A 16,549-nucleotide genomic window follows, 5' to 3' on the forward strand; every position below is an offset into this window, starting at 1 on the left:
ATTTTCCCTTGGGAATTTTAAATCTGGATTTTTTTTGGCAATGTGCCTACCTCTAGAGCTGTAAACGCATGAAAAATGAAGCTGTTTGGATGCATCTAATGGTCTGACCTCATTCATTTGATATATGCTCTAAATAATATATAATCATACTGGAAAGCATGCTTCTGGTGTGGATGGGAGAGCGCTAGCAGGATGGCAGAAATTCCGCTGGGGAGGTTTCTCCCGCGCGGACGCGTGGTGCTCTGCCTGCCTGCTCCTGGAGGGTCTCCAGCGGGGACACCCCTCCAGTGGGCTCTGCTCCGAGCAGCACCACTTGCGACAAGGCCCTCGTGCTGCCAAGTGTCGCCCGTCTGCAGAACCCGCTGCCAGGACTGTGGTTAAAACCGCTGCTGCCAACGGCCACGGGCAGAGCACCGATTGCCCAAGGGTTGCTCCCGTCCTCCCTCTCCCAGGAAGCTTTGGATTAGAGGCCGTGCCGCCGGTCCTCAGCGCCGCAGCTGAGCCGAGCACAGCCTGGCACGGGGCGCTCTGCCGGCAGCCTGGCCAGCGGGCAGACCAAAAAGGCGGCAGAACGAACAGAATTTGAAGTCCCTATTGGGATCTATGCGGAGTTCTCCATTTCAGAGGGGAATGGCTTAGAGACCTGGAGACCCACACCTCCACCGTTAAGCAATGCACTTCCCAGGGCCACAAATTCGAGTTACACCATCTAAGTGAGGCAGGAAGAATCCGTGTAAGCCTATGCCTGAACTAGAGAGGAAGACAGTTGTAGCTTAATGCCTTCCTCTTACCTTCTGCCTCTGGGGGAGGTTTGACCTGGGGCATCTCTCCTAGGATGCCCGCCAGCGCTGATCTCTGTGCTTGGGTATGGAGAACATCGGTGTCTACTGCCGTTGCTCATACATGCTCGTGTGTGCTGCCCGCAGAAGATGCTCCAGTCTCATCCCTCTGTTCTGGTGTGGTATACAGCTTTCTGGTAGCATGCCTTTCTGGTCCTCTCGCGATTAATTTCAGCCCTTGGTTCCTGCAGGGAGAGACAAAGAAGATCTGGTTGTCCCAACATCAGGGGGGAGGTACGACGTGCATCTGAAGAAGAGGCAGCGTGTCGCAGTGTACTGGGAGGAGGAGGTATCTGAAGTGCGTCGCTGCACCTGGTTTTACAAGGGAGACAAGGACAATAAGTATATTCCCTACTCGGAGACCTTCAGCGAAGAACTGGAGGTAAACACGCCTTTCCATCTTGCCGAGAAGCATCTTGGCTTCTCATTGTCAAATACTGGCCCTGATGTCCCAAACTCCATACTGGCACCACAGTCACGCCTGAGGACATGAACTCAAAAGAGGCTTTGGCATGGCGTTTTCGCAGCTGATTAACATAACTGTAAGCACCGCCACTGTCTCCCTCCCAGCCTGCTGTAGCTGGGCGGCCTCCCCTTCCTCCTGCCCTCCACCAGCCACGTCAGCATCCTTCTGCTACACGTTTAAGTGCCCAGGTGCTCTCGGCATGCCGTGCGGCTCTGGCCTTGCTTGCAGCCTCGCTCTAGCAGCTTCGCTCTGGTTTTTTCTCACCCTGTCTGCTCTAACTTCAGTTTGACTCTCCTTGGGAGAATCATCCTCACTACACTCATAGTTTTACCAAAGCCAAGGGAGTTGTGAATGCAAGAAAGAGAAATCATTGTTACAGGGACGCACTGAACGCTATGTAGTGTTAGAGACTTCAGTGGTCCGTACTGTTAATGGCTGGAGACTCTTCTTTGGAAAGATATATATGAAGAGATATCTGGATATATGTATAAAAATATACATCTTTACAATAATCTGTATTCTGATGTACCAAAAAATACAATTCTAAATTGATGGGGAAGTCTGCTAGTGCAATTAAAGGCGGGGGGTCTTGGAAACTCTCTAGCAGGTGATACTCAAATGATCCTGTTGCTCCTCCAGCTTGACCTGGCTGATTTCTCTGCCTCTTTTGCAAATTGTGTTGATAAGAGATGCCGTAAAATGGGTGGGGAATGTCCCAAGTGGTTGAATATTCACAGGAATACCTTCAGCTGACTGACGGAGGGTATTCTTTTCCTCAGGAAGCTTACATGATTGCTGTGACCCTGGATGAGTGGAAGAAGAAACTGGAGTCCCCTAGCAGGGAAATCATTATCTTGCACAACCCAAAGGTGAGGAGGGCCTGGTGTGTTGACCAGCAAGGACATCTCTTCAGTTCTTTTGAGGTCCTGTCTTTATGCTGTCTTTATGCTCTGGCTTTATGCTGTTTCTTTTAATCATATCTGCTGAGAAATCAATTCTGTCCAAACGGCATTCCCCTCGCCTACCTGTGCTAGAGTAGAGGGCAATGCCAGCAGAGAGTCTGCTTCACACCTTGACCTTTCTTTTCAACACACCTTTCTCACTCTTTGTGCAAAGGGCTCGTACCAGCGCAGTTAAACGTCGCGGTCTGGTACCACCCCGTATCACCTACCAGCTGTTGTAGCAAATTTCTCCTCTGCTTAACCACGGTATGCAGCGCAGCTTAATGACAGGCTCTTCTTGTTTACAAGCTGATGGTGCACTACCATCCGGTTGCCACCTCCGATGATTGGGGCTCAACTCCTACGGAACAAGGTCGACCTCGGACTGTGAAGAGAGGAGTAGAAAACATCGCTGCTGAGATCCCCAATGGTGAGCTTGCTTCTCCCTCCCTTCCACCCATCCAAAGCTATTTGGTCTGTTTTCCAACCTGTTTTCTCAGAAAGCCTGACAGAAGCTTCCACGATCCTTTAAATGAAGGGCACATCTAAAAATTTTGTGCCAAAAGGAACAGAATGGCTTTCAGAAACCTTCCTAGCAGCAGAGAGCCCACAGCGTACACGAATGCGCAGAGGAGGCAGCACATGGGGACAATGCGGTGCGCTTCCAGCTCCTGCACTGAGACCAGAGCTGTTGAAAGCACTGCAGTGCCTGAAATTACCCCTGAGGTTTTGGCGTGTATGTTCATATCACCTACCTACACGCAGGTGACTTTCTGGCACACGTGCTCTCCCTGTCTCTGAAGCTGTGCGTCAGCTCTGCCCCCTCCCAGCTGTCCCTGAGCTCCCGGTCAGGCCTCAGGAATTGTCCCCATGGTGAGGACAGGCAGTTACTCCCATCTAACCCCTTCATTTTCCACGCGTGCATGCCTTCAGAAAAGTACGTATACAAACTGAAGTGTGTGGGAAGTAGAGAACAAGACGTAACTCCACCTGCTGCCTACCTGAGATGCAGTTACCCTGGGCACAGGGCAGCCGGACCGAGTCCTCCTGGTCCTGCCCTCTCCCCTGCTGCACGTGCCCCACGGCCGGGTGGGTGTGAACTGCGAGGACCATCCACTCCCGCTGAAGTAAGGATGGTGACAAAAGGACGGACGAGCCGCCTCGCCTTTCTCTACTGTCCTGCCGATCCGGATCCATCCCAGGGTGGGCAGCTGAATTTAGCAGGACACACAGTTCAGAAACGTGAGAAATCTCACTACCCTTTAGGCATAAAATCCAGGTGCTACGTCAAGGTTTTTTACCTGGCTGAGGTGAGGATGGGAGGCTCCACTCTCCTGCAGAGCGTGTGGTTTCAGCGGGTCAGTTCCCCATTAAGTGACGTCTCCCCCAGGGCCTGTGCTCTGAACTCTTCTCTCCTCCCTAGGAGAGCCGCTGCAGATTGATCACCTGGTTTTTGTGGTGCACGGGATCGGCCCAGCGTGCGACATTCGGTTCAGGAGCATCATCCAGTGCGGTAGGTGTGGAGCCCGGCCGGGGGGCTCTTTCCATACGCTGCTTTTAGCGGAGCCAGTAAACCCTCATCTGCACGGACAATGTGAAACACTGTCGGAGTGCATTCAAACCATCCCGACACTCAGGCTGGCAAGCTGCACGGTTGAATTTGCTGACTGCAGTGGGGAGCGTGAATGCAACACTCACTAACCCATTAAATCCTACCATCTGGAAAGGTTTGGGCAACCACTTTTCATCACTGTGTTCCGCTGCTGCTCAAAATAGTGAGTTTCCCAAATTGGATACAGATTTTCCAAGTATTTGTCTAAACCTGCTAAACTAATTAGTAACCTGCTCAGTCTATTGCTACGGGTTAATCTCACTGGGTGAAGTCTAACAGGCAACACCCCATCCAGCAGCCTCCGGAGTGATTTTGGACCAAAACCAGGGATGCTGCTTCTGACTCAGGAAATCCCCAAGCTGCAAATGCCTGGAGGTTAGGAGAGCGTGCAAGAAGTATCGCTGGTCTTACACACTCTAAGTATCTACTGTTGATCAATATTGGAGACAGGGTGCTAAACCAAGTAACTCTGGTCTGACCTGTTCATTATTATTTGCTCAGAGTGCTTCAGTTCTGTAGCAGAGGTGATCACTGACACTGCCTGGAAGCCCAACATGATTTAACTTGTAGAAATCAAGGGAGCTGAGATTTTTCACAGCAGACTGTCTTTAGTTCCTATAAAATACACCTTTGCTTGAATGCAGTCCATTCTTCTATGCATTCATCTGACGAAACTATTTTCAAGGCTGCTGGCCATTTGAAATGAAGGAAATCAGCCTTTCTCCCTCAGAACTGAGTAATTTCAAGTTCATCTCGTCCCTTAGGATTCCCCTTCTATGCATCTTTGCAACAGATTTTTTTCTTAAAAGTACCCTTCTTATCCTGACTGCTGTGTTAGAGCCCTGCCCATGTGGAAAGGAGGCTTGTTGCAGATGGGACAGTGAAATCCAGTAAACACACATGTAAGGACACGGAGCCTTTCCCTGATCTTGTAGTTAAAGATTCAAGGTCTTAGGGTAGCAGCAGCAGATTAAAGACCCTGGTGGGATTTCCCCTGGTAATGATCTTTTCTTTTATCTTATTAAGTGTTGTTGATGCAGCAGGCTGGCCCTGTAGCCCAGTGGATCTCGGTAAGAGTTCATGCTCTTTTCCAGTGAATGACTTCAGGAACGTTTCCCTGAGCATGCTGCAAGCGCACTTCAAGAAAGCCCAGGAGCAGCAGCAGATCGGCCGGGTGGAGTTCCTACCTGTCAACTGGCACAGCTCCCTCCACTCCACCGGGGTGGACGTGTAAGTGTCCCGGACAGCCATCTCCTCCGGTGCCGGTGTCCGTGGGAATGGCAAAGCGCACAGCCAGCCTCCTCCCGCGTAAACTCTGCTTTTTCTGGTGGCCACTGCAGGCAAAGGGAAAGCCGTGTTTAGGGCTGTGAGCATGCAGGGGTAAGCAGGACAAACAGGGTCCCGTAGAGCACCTCGGTGCCAGACCCCGTCCCCACCATCTTTTTGCAGCCCCGTTTTGCAGAGCACAGCAGGTGCCTGCTCTGATCAGCATCCAGCCGGAGAGGAGAGGCTTCCGCCTTTCCCTGGCTAGTATCAGGAGGGACTGTGGACATCCACGCCTTGCTGAAAGCCTCTGGAAACTGAGTACCCAGTGCTCTGCAGTGCCCTAGGAAGGGGAGAGAGCAGGTTGGGCTCCTGGGGAAGAAAGGCCAGGCTTCTTACTCCTGCCTGGAGCGTAAGAGCTCTTCGGTCTCTACCTTCGGTCTTGGCATGAGCTGAGGGTCTGGGTTACATTACATCCTCTGAGTCTGTGGCAATCCACATTTTGCTTTAGTGGTGGGGTTCACTGGCACCCCTAACTGCGATTCCCTCTCTCTTTTCCCCCCATAGTGACCTGGAGCGAATCACTTTGCCGAGCATCAATCGCCTGCGTCACTTCATCAACGACACCATCCTGGACGTTTTCTTTTACAACAGCTCCACCTATTGCCAGACCATCGTGGACACGGTGGCATCGGAAATGAACCGCCTGTACCAGCTCTTCCTGCAGAGGAACCCGCTCTTCAAAGGGGGGGTCTCCATTGCGGGGCACAGCTTGGGTAAGGGGTTTCACCCGCGGGTCCCATGAGCATCACCCGCAGCGTGGGAGCAGGGAGGGTGCTGGTCTTTCGTCCCAGAAAGGAGATGGCTCAGGGCTTTTCCCCGATGAGATGCTGATGCTCTGTGTGCCTGCGCCTGGTTTCTAGGGTCGCTCATTTTGTTTGATCTCCTGACGAACCAGAAGGCTGCTCCCGAGGAGGACGAGCACAGCAAAGAGGTACGCGCTCCCCGGCGGTGCACGGACCCATGGGGTACTCCTGCAGCCCTCGCACGGGTAGCTGTGCCGCTGCAGCGTCACACCGACCTCCTGCTTCTGCGGCTGCTTGGGGAAGGGGGGAGAGACTCCAAAACGCACAGGAAAGAATAAGTGAGCAAAAAGCATGATCCCTGGTGGCTCTATTCACAGGGGTCCAGGACAACCTCAAGCAACAGGGGTATTGAGGAAGTAAAAGAAATCCTGAAGAAGCTGGAGCTGTCCGAATATTGCGAAGTTTTTGAGAAGGAGAAAATGGACAGGCAAGCACTGGTAGGGAGCTCTCCTGTTTTGCTGTCTCTTGTGTTTCTTCTTTGCTTTTCTTCCCTGTCCTCCCACCCTGCGCACATCTTCCTGGTACTGAGTCACGTGCACATGAAAAGTCTCTGAGGAGTGCAGCAGGAACAGAATTACAGAGAACAGAAATACCTCACCGCACACACCTCTCTGCTCCTGTAGTAATATCTGGGTTGCTTATTTTCCAGTTCTTGTGCACAGAGAAAAACCTTAAAGAAATGGGAATTCCCTTAGGACCAAGAATGAAGATACTTCATTACATCAGCTCCAAGATGGAGATGCAGGTTTGTTTTCTGCACGGCTTGTGTTCATCCAGGTCACATCCCATCCCTCTCAGACAAGGACCAGCCTGGTACCCGGGATGCGAGGCCTCAGTCCCTGAGCACTCCAACCTCCTCGTTCCCGGCCATCATTGCTCAGGCGGCTCTCACAGCTGCTTGCCGCTCCCGCGTGTTACACTGGTGTTACAGGTGTTACCCTACTGCAGGATCACTTTATCCTGTAGCTTGTAAGGGCACAGAGCAGGGGGACATGTTAATGGTGGTAGAGACTGAAGTTAGTGATGCCAGCTAGAGAGGTGGTCGGCTGGGGAAGGACGGTGCTGCCAAGAGTGCCCTGGTTCTGGAGGATACGGGATGCCGGGCAGTTCGCTGCCTCGTGTACTTGCTCACGGGTGGGTAGGACGGGCCGTGGCGTGGGCTCGCTGCAGGAGCATGCTAGCGGGGTTTCCCGGTTGATGTTGCTGCAGGACCAGAGTGCAGGAGCTCCCAGGCACAGTGGGGAGCGCGGAGCGGAGCCTGGGTCCCCACTGCAGCACGACCCGGACAGCACAGACGATGGCAGGAATTGCCAATACCGGGACATTGGCTTAGGACAGGTAACTACTGAGCTCGGCACCGTGCTCTAACTGCAACAATGAGGTGTTCGTAACACCAGTATAGAGTTTGTCTCATGAAACAAAACCGAATCTCCCTCTCTCCTAGGTCTCGGCAAACTATCCTCAGCTAAACTACAAGCCCACCATCTTCTTTGCTTTTGGGTCTCCCATCGGGATGTTTCTCACGGTGCGAGGAGTGAAGCGGATCAACCCAAACTACAGCCTACCCACCTGCAAAGGCTTCTTCAACATCTTCCACCCTGTAGGTATAAGAACCAGAGCCTTCCTGCATGACACGTGTGGAACATGAGCCCTGGCTCACTGTCCCCCTCCTCTGTACAGTTTGACCCGGTGGCGTACAGGATAGAGCCCATGATCGTCCCAGATCTGGAGTTTGAGCCCATGCTGCTGCCTCACCACAAGGGCAGGAAGAGAATGCACCTAGGTAAGGCAAAGAGCAGCCCCTCTCCTCCTGCCCTGGGCAGCTGCTGCAGCCCCCAGCCCGACACCGATCCCTCCTGCCTTTCAGAGCTGAAAGAAGGGCTGACTCGCATGAGCGTGGACCTGAAGAACAACTTGCTGGGGTCCCTGCGGGTAGCCTGGCAGTCCTTCCCTCGAGCCCCGCTGCCGGCCGTGGAGGCGGCGAGTACCGACGCCGAAGCGGAGGCAGAGACCGGCGTGGAGAAGCAGCCAGGTCGGTGGTGCACGCAGGGCGGTGGGGAGCCGGGGATGCAGCATTGCGACCTGCCCACGGAGCAGCGCGCTTGGGCTCCCTGCAGCCACGCCAGCGAGGTGCCCATCCTGGCGTCAAACTCAGGCGCTGCTGCCCTCTTCTGTGCTCAGCAAAGAGATTGCTCTTGAGCTGCGGATGCACTTGGCTCTCCAAATGCTGCGGCCTTCCCCTGTTATTGCCTGATGAAAGGGGAGAAGAGGCAACCTGCCTGGTCAGTAACAGCCTCCTGGGGGTCTCAGCACACCACATCACTTTGTAAGCTTGCCAAGCCCGTCACCTTTCTCTAGCTGTCTCTTGCAATACTGTTTTCCAAGAAAGAGCCCTGGGTGGGGAAGAACCGAGCACTTTAGCTGCCTCTCCTCTGCAAGAGCCCACAGTGGGGCAAAGGGAGGCCACAGTGATGCTGTTGTACTTTCAGGGCTGCTGGTGCCCCTTGGCTGAACCACACTGCTCTTCTTCATTCCTTCAGACGCAAAGCCAGACGAGACCCCCGCAGCAGTGAAGGAAGAGGCCTCCCTCATTAATGTGGGGAGGCTGAACGGAGGGAATCGCATAGACTACGTGCTGCAGGAGAAGCCAATAGAGAGCTTTAACGAGTATTTATTTGCACTACAAGGGCATCTCTGCTATTGGTAAGCTTCTGCATAACCATCAAAGCTTCAAATTCATGTCTGATGTAAACAGAATGCCATCATTTTAAAGCCAACGAAATAAGAAAAGCCTTAACAGTAAACAAGATATGCTCCTGCCTATAACGCAGGCACAGTGGGTGGGTAGGGACAGAGCAAAGGAGACCATTGTAGTTCTCCTTGTCTAGTACTGCCTGCATTTGCTGAGCACTGCAACTATCCCACAACCATCACAGATGTCCTGACAGAGTGGAGGGAAGCTATGCCCTCTAATTCCCATGTCTTCCTCCTCCAGGGAGTCAGAAGACACCGTTCTGCTGGTTCTGAAGGAGATCTACCAGACACAAGGTATTACACTGGATCAACCTTTGCCAGGAAGCCAATGACCAACCTGTGCTGTTCTGGCCTCTTGATGTAAGTCATCTTGCCTCCACCTTCCTTCTGAATTTCCTAGGACACCTCAGAGGACTTCTGGTCCATTTGAGGGAATAATATTCCTTATGTACAGCTCTGTGTCTAAGGCAAGAGTTTGTGTCAGGTTTTTCCTTTGGCCTGTCAGCCCGTTTGGCTTCTTTCCTCTTATCCTGCACATAAGCACTAATAGACACGAGGAAAGCTAATGAACTGCTGCTGCTGACGATAAAGGCAGCAGCAACTGTGCACAGTACGATCAGTTCAATCCACCAAGGGAACGACCAGCTGCATGGCCCGTTCTCCAAGCCTCCCGGGCTGAATGTTTCTTATAGACAGGTAGCGAACCAGAGCGTGGACCCTGCGGTTCTTGCAGGGGTGCTTTCCCCCTCTGGTGCTAACTGCTGGCCGAGGGTAGACTAGGGGTAAGGCGCATCCTTATGTCTTCTTGCCCTCAAAGCCTAACGCTGGTAAGTGCTGGGTATGGGAGGCGGGGCTGGGTGGATTTTGGTCTGCCCTAGTGCAGCTATTCCTATGTTCTGCTTTTGCTTTCTTAGATCCAATTCAACCGAGTACTCACCAGGAAAGTCCAGATTTCTTCTCTGCCTTCCTCTCTCCTCTGCTGCTGTGTCCCCCGCATGCTCTTCCCAAGTACTTGCTGCTACCTGGAGATAAGGATCATTTTCCTCCATTTTGGGTATGGGTGGGGGGGAAAGGTATCAAGGGAAAACACTTCTGCTCAAACACACACAGCACTTGCACTGTGACTCCCTGTGGCAACATGTACTTTTAACCCTCCACCTTGTAAGTTATGACACTAGCTCCTCTAGCACCGAAGCAGACTAGCTGTCTGGGCTAGGAACTGACATCGAGGGCCTGACTCTGCTCCTGGCATAGTAAGGAAACTCGCAGCTTGTGACCTTGAGGAATAAAAGCCTTAAACGCGCAGCGTGGAGAGAGCTATAGCAGCCTTGTTGAGTGAAGGAGATTGCTGACTTCTCCCTGCCATTACACAGAGCACCAGGCGCAAGGACTGCGGTCTTTGGGAGGTGAAGCCCAAGGCACAGGCGTCCGCTGTTCCCCCCAGCCATTCTCAACTCCTTGAATTGCTGCTGCATGGTTTGTGCGCCCGTGGGCCGTGCCAGGCAGGACTACCCCGTAAAAGAACGGCGTGTTTGTGCATGCTTGACCCAGATGCTCCTGCCTGCTGTAGTGACTTCTCAGCATCCTCACCCAGCCCACGGCGGCCAACAAACCAAGGGCCTCCCTGAGGTGCTGCCTGCATCTTGCATAGGACCAAGCTAGTGGCCAGGTGTAACTATACGGGAGGAAAGCTTCACCTCCAGATCAAACTGCAGCTATGCCGGGGGAAAGCAGCTGCTCCTCAGCAGCGTCCAGGCAATTTGGAGGCTTTGCAGGGGCACAGAGCAACGCTACAATCCTGCTGCAGTGTAGCTTTCGGGGTGGCTACAGGGATCTCACGCCAGCCAGGCTCCAGTCATTGGTTTTGGTTTTAAATACACAAAATGCAGCCAGCGAAGTCGGAGCGCAGATCCGCAGGGTCTGGACACTGTGTCCCAATGACCCCACTGAAGAAACGACACCAGCTCTGCAGGCAGTTCAGTCTGCAGGTGCCTGTGGCGTACCAGCTCTGCTCCAAGGGTACGGGGCCAGAGAGCCTCTGGTGATCCCCCCTTGCGACCAAAACCACCCAGGCTGACTCACTGGCTGGGCTGAGGCTGCAGCCTCGGGGCAAGGCAGAGGCAGACGCTTCAATGATGTGTAAGGTCGTTGCTGTGACAGCCTTTGGAAAGAGCCAAACCACTTTCCCTCCCACTGACTTTTGCCCTGCATGGGGTAAGGAGCCTTTTTTCCACAGCCTGTTTGTTTGTCCTCCCTTGTACTACATTATTTGCACTATTTGAAAGGTTTTGTTTGCAGCCTACAACCCTCCTCCCATCCCAAAGGAACTGAAGCTGTTCTTTTACCTGACTGCAGAAACAGACATGCTGCTCAGTTGGCGCCTGAACTACTGATTGCTAAAGCGTCTCCTACAAGAGTAGGAAAAGGAACAGTCTTAACACGGGACACTCTCATGATCAGCTTTTGAAGTTATGCACTTTGTTAAAAAAAAAAAAGTTAAATACATTTTAAATGTTATTTAATGTCTTTTCCAGTAAAAGTCAAAATAAATAAGTAGACGACTGGCGTGTGCATGTTTGGGGGGAGAGGGAGGGGAGGGGGTTGAAGAATTCACATGTGCACAATTTTAGGGGAAAGTAAAGCTATTTCTGTAACTTCTATTGAAGTTGCAGGGTCACAGAGGGCTTATGTAGCCCAAACTGAAGATGATGGGGTGGTGTTTTCATTACTGTAGTGTCCTGAGCTTGGCAGAGGCACACGTGCCTCGCTCTGCTACAGCCTCACCTTTGCTGTTTGCACGTACATACGCTTGATCAAGAATACACGTATCTGTGGAGGAGACTAGTGACAAACAACTACTTACAACAGTCCTGCCATACAGCTGTGCTTTGGATTTCTCAGCAGCACTCTACCCTTCCATTGTCTGAGAAAACAAACCACGGTGTAGAGAAACAAGCACCTTCGAAGGGATGCTTTCAGACACCATTTCATTTTCTGCCGACTGTCATCTCTTTACAACCATATTAAAGCTGCAAGGAAAGAGATACAAAATAAACACCCACCTAGAACCCCCTGCAGACATACCAAAGGAAATGGTTTATACAGCAATAAACCCAGTCCTTGAAGTAAAGTTTTTAGTACCACAGCTCATTAAAAAAATTAAACTCCTTTATTTGGCAAATTAGAAAAAATTAGGGCTAGCACAACAATACAAGTAACGATCATGCTAGTTTCATCTCCCCTCTCTCCCACTTAATCCATGGTTAAAGACTGCAACCTCATGCTAATTACTCCAAATTAGCTCAGCTGCAATTGAAAAGACGGACTTAAACCCGGCACCAGGAGCAGGTCCTGCACTTCATTTCAACGTACGCTTCCCATGAGACGGGATGGGACAGCTCGGCTGGATTGAAGGGAGACGACTGATGGTGCTTTCTGGACCGGACACAAGAACACCCACCGGACGGGGCACACAGTCACATTTTTCCAGTTCTTGCTTCAGGACCTTTCGTACCCGGGCTGTCCTCCTGCAGGTTTGGACGCCGAGTGCCTCGCTCGCTTCGCAGTGGGCCCGAAGGGAGGGATGGCTACAAAATTCAGTTAACGAAGCAACACAGGCCTCTGAGCAGGACAACTTACCGGCACCGCAGAGAACGCCTGCTTGGGTTTCAGGTTCATCCTCATTTGAGCCACTTCTCGCAGACCAACCTCCCCAAAGCCTTCCTCTGCCCTAGCACTCAAGGAGCAGCAGGAAAGGTGCCGGCAGGACAGAGCCCATCACTATATATCTAGGTGAAAGCTGGAAGCTGCAGGCTTTTCTTGGTGCGCTGGCAGTTGTTTGGATTTGTACAGAAACGGTTTGTGGCACATGGAGTCCATCAGAGGAGGGTAATACTGCCTGTAGCAGAGGTATGCAAGCACGAAGCCGATGGCTGAGCCAACCAACACATCTGCGGCCAAGACCAGAGGAGAGTTAACTTCCCTTTACCCTCACAATCCTCGTCAGTGAATTCTCCAGCAAGCAGCTTTTCAGCCTGCTCAGGGCTGAGCTGGATCAGTGACTTGACCCTTGGCTATAAAACTAAGTTTGGCATATATTTCAAAAACAAAGAGAAAGGCATCATCGCCTTGCAAGCAGCAAACAAATTACCGCCGGAGGAGTAATCAAAAAGCTGGCAGCCCAAGCTGCCAGCATGAGCTCTGAACTCCCCTGCAGCAACACGGACCCTCCCTGCGCTCAGAGTACCCAGTTGTGCCCTCCGTCCACGTCCGCAGGCAGACGCCGACCCACCTTGCCAGTGGTGCTTGTAGTCGCAGGTACGGGACACAGCGATGAGGGTGGCGAGGAACAGTGGGAGGAGGAAGGCACAGAGCCGCAGAGCCCTGCCTCTCCGGCCGGGAGCGAAGCAGCGCAGCTTCCCAGCTATGTAGAAGGCGGAGAAGGCGAGACCAGCAAAGGCGACTGAAAGAGAACCGTGTTGCTTCAGAAACGGCTCCGGGCTCTGCCGTGGGCCCTCAGCCAGAGCTTCACCCTCTCCCCTGCTGCAGTGGAGGGGCTGAAAGAGGACGTCTGTCTTGCCCACATGAGCCAAGGGAAGCACCAGCTCGTGAACGACAGAGGAGCCACAGAAGCTGGTACTTAGCAAGCACCCCTCCTCCCAGGAGTTACAGACAGCTTCAGATTACGTTTGTCACCCCATCGCTTTGCATGGGAAAGTTGAGGGCCCCAAACAGGCCAATGAATGTAGCCAAAGCTGCGGGGTGCACGAAAGCAAACCCAAGCTGCCCTCCCCACAGGCTTCTGCTCACCACGGTTCATTGTCTCCGGCTGCAGCGGGTAGGGGACATGGAAAACTTACAAGAAGCATGTCCGCTGGGGAAGCTTTTGCGTCCCTCAGTCACTACGGCAGGATCGCCTGTGCACACCAGCTCCGTGTTCGCTCGTCCATCTGGGAAGCATCGATAGAAGAAGTCCGGCCGTGGCCTAGGGCAGAGAACAAAGCACATAGCCCTCAGGCGTGCAGCACTCCCAGCACGGTGCTCGGGAGACATCTGAGCACCCAGCCCTCCCACGGAGCACCCACGTCCGAATGCAGTCACCAGCCACCTCCCACCGCTCCCTCCATTGCGCAAAGGGAAGGCAGCGCAACCCAGGCTGCGAGAAATGCAAAACTGAGCATCGCGCCTGGGCAGGCAGGGCTCGGCAGACGAGAGCCAGGCTGCAGCAGCACACCCTCACCGGCCCACCGCTGCTTGGGCAGGACCCGGTTTAGCCCCCGAGGATTAGCTCTGTGCTGATCCTCCCTGTCCGGCCCAGCAGAGCAAATGCCTTACAAGAACCGAATTCCTAGGCAGCCTCACGTGCCCTGGTTGCACACCCTGCAGGCACACCGGAGCAAACCCCTCGGGCTGCGGCTCGGCACAGGTAACTTTTTGCCACCCTGACCACGTGGCCCAGGGAGATGAAACCATCCCATCCGCTCCCCGTACACGTGCCAAGGCGCTCCTCCCTGGCGCAGGCCTGAATGAGCGCATCTAAATGATGCCCAGAGACAGCAGGTCCTCACCAGTGTTTGTTCTAATATTTAATTGTCTTTACAGCTAGAAAAACCACATTTTTTCCAGGCTAAGGATGTCCAACCTCAGCTTCTAGCCCTTGCTCCTACTCTTGTAGCTCTATCACTGCGCAGATATGCCCCCCCTCCCCACATGGCGCAGCTAGGAATAACGCAATTTCTCACCTCCCCACAATGAGCTTCAGGGCATTTGTGAAAACCCCGTTCAGGGCGAGAGCAAGGCTGGCAGCTAGGAGAGAGCAGAGAGGTCACGTCAGCATCGACCCCACCTGAAAGTGCAGCTTCGAGGCACATTCAGGCACAGGCAGAGCTCAGAATTCAGCTGGAACGACACAGCTCAGCTTTGATACCCCCGGCACAACACTTGTGCCCCAGCAAGAGCAAAGGACTCATCTGTGAGACCCCTGGCTCACAGCCACAGCATCAGGGCAGACCCCTCGGGGGGCTGCAGCTCCCTGGGATAAGAAGGAGCTCACCTAGGCAGGCTTCCCGCGTGTCTTCTCGGTCGGCATTCATGAACATCCTTGCCAGGACAATGAGCAATAGGGGAGACAGAAATGCGATGAACTGCCACAAAATGAGAAGTTTGTTAGGTGTCTGTTAACGAAGCAGATTTAAGCACTCTCCCTAGAGCACAACAGCGATTGCTTGCAGAGACTATACACCTTCCTTCCCCAAAGCCAAGCAGCAACCTGTCCTCTCCACAGGCAATTACATTTCCATCAGAAAGCAAAACCAACCCCGGGTGTATTTGCAGCAAACCCGGACTAACCCTGTGCTCCCCAGAGCACGGCTATTCCTCCTGTTTGTCATCCAACGGCAGCGCCTCACGTACAAAAGCAAGCCCATGGGTCGCTGGATGTTGCCTGTACCGAAGCATGAGAAAAAAAAAACCCAGGCAGCATAAATAATGCAGTGCACTAAAAAGCCCCTCTCTGCATCCCACTTTACCCACTGAGCGCACACACTCAGCAGAGCAGCGGAGCCTTCCCTCCTCTGAGAAAAGCCCAGCACGTCCCCAGGCTCTCAAATAGCACCTCTGGGACGAGTGCGCTGCTTTGGCTGGCTTCACGTCTCTCCTGCCTGCAGCTCCCTCCTCCTCTCCTGCTTGCGGGTATCCCTTCACAGTATCAGCCACAGCACCTCAACTCTCCCCATCCCCGCAAGCACAAGGATTAGCTCTTTGTCAGCGGCACCCATGCTGCTCGTCAGCAAAAAATACAGGAGCCGCTGATTCAGAGGAAACCAGTTATCATCCACATCTCAGCGGCAACTGCTGCTGTGGGATTTCACCCTGGGGACGTCCACGGTGTGTCCGACAGGCTCCCAAGGAGTCTGCTACCACCTGAAGTCTGGTATACGTCATGCTTTACACCGCCAAATCCAAACGCTATGCCAAGGTTTTGTCCTTTAATGTTTAGTGCCCACCTCTTGCAGAAAATCCAAAGCGCTATTTGCTAAGAAAGTGGATGTTTGCCCAGCCCAGGAGCCGCAGCATCTCACCGAAACACCCCTGCTTCAGAGGAAGGGACAAGCCCTTTAACGGACTACTGTCTACTTGAAATCCAACACTTAGTTTTATATTAAACCCTTTTAACAGAGCCTAGAGACCTAGGGAAAACATTTTCACAATAAAATTATAATAAAACTTTGCTGAAAATAGCTGCTTTCAAGCAAAACGTTCCCTGACAGTGAGAGATACGCTGTCCTCCGTGGTCCTAGTAATCTGGACGTGAAATCGATTATGAATAAGTGATAAGTCCCCACTAGTTTTTATGAACTACGTTAAAATCCCAAAGACAACCCTGGATGGTAAAGCCTAAAAAGATGACAAAAATAACTGTAAACTGTAAAACGTTTGCAGTAATAAATTGCGCTTTCAGTAACGTGCATTAAGAACTACCGGCATTCGCAATACAAGCCTTTTAGCTAGTAGCTTTGCTTTAAAAGGATAGTTCATAATTAGAGAAAAAACTAAGTAAATGCAGGAAACCGCTGAACTTACAAACATGGGTATCGTGGGTACGTGATCCACTTCCACGTAGGGGTTTTTATAAAGCCACATCTCCTCGGGCTGTACCACCCGCTGAAAGGGAGGCAAAAACTCCATGATCCTGGAGAGGAAGAAGAGAAAACAAAGAGATCGTGGGCAGGCTGCACCCGCAACCTGCAGTGCCGAGAGACCGGGCGAGCACCGCGGGGGCCGGGGAGGAGACGGGGGCAAGGGGGGGG

At 52.7% G+C, this 16,549-nt stretch overlaps 2 protein-coding genes across 2 annotated transcripts in view; one reads left to right on the plus strand and one right to left on the minus strand.

Moving 5' to 3' along the window:
- Positions 1-9,073, plus strand: part of DDHD2 (DDHD domain containing 2) — a 9,593-nt gene extending 520 nt beyond the window's left edge. Inside the window, exons 2-16 of the mRNA XM_009583928.1 lie at positions 1,031-1,221; positions 2,085-2,174; positions 2,556-2,676; positions 3,670-3,759; positions 4,953-5,088; positions 5,689-5,897; positions 6,045-6,115; positions 6,305-6,424; positions 6,637-6,732; positions 7,197-7,325; positions 7,432-7,587; positions 7,668-7,770; positions 7,855-8,019; positions 8,528-8,690; positions 8,983-9,073. Coding sequence (XP_009582223.1) covers positions 1,031-1,221; positions 2,085-2,174; positions 2,556-2,676; positions 3,670-3,759; positions 4,953-5,088; positions 5,689-5,897; positions 6,045-6,115; positions 6,305-6,424; positions 6,637-6,732; positions 7,197-7,325; positions 7,432-7,587; positions 7,668-7,770; positions 7,855-8,019; positions 8,528-8,690; positions 8,983-9,073 — 1,931 coding nt within the window. The remainder of the gene's footprint in view (positions 1-1,030; positions 1,222-2,084; positions 2,175-2,555; positions 2,677-3,669; positions 3,760-4,952; positions 5,089-5,688; positions 5,898-6,044; positions 6,116-6,304; positions 6,425-6,636; positions 6,733-7,196; positions 7,326-7,431; positions 7,588-7,667; positions 7,771-7,854; positions 8,020-8,527; positions 8,691-8,982) is intronic.
- Positions 9,074-12,521: 3,448 nt separating this feature from the next.
- PPAPDC1B (phosphatidic acid phosphatase type 2 domain containing 1B) lies at positions 12,522-16,427 on the minus strand. Its single transcript, XM_009583927.1, has 6 exons — positions 16,323-16,427; positions 14,794-14,884; positions 14,483-14,546; positions 13,601-13,725; positions 13,033-13,203; positions 12,522-12,691 (listed from the first exon to the last, which is right to left on the minus strand). Exons 1-6 carry the CDS (start codon positions 16,425-16,427, stop codon positions 12,522-12,524), a joined length of 726 nt encoding a protein of 241 aa, XP_009582222.1.
- Positions 16,428-16,549: the final 122 nt, after the last annotated feature.

The sequence above is a fragment of the Fulmarus glacialis genome, unplaced genomic scaffold (assembly GCF_000690835.1).
Source record: "Fulmarus glacialis isolate BGI_N327 unplaced genomic scaffold, ASM69083v1 scaffold42628, whole genome shotgun sequence".
Taxonomy (NCBI): Eukaryota; Metazoa; Chordata; class Aves; order Procellariiformes; family Procellariidae; genus Fulmarus; species Fulmarus glacialis.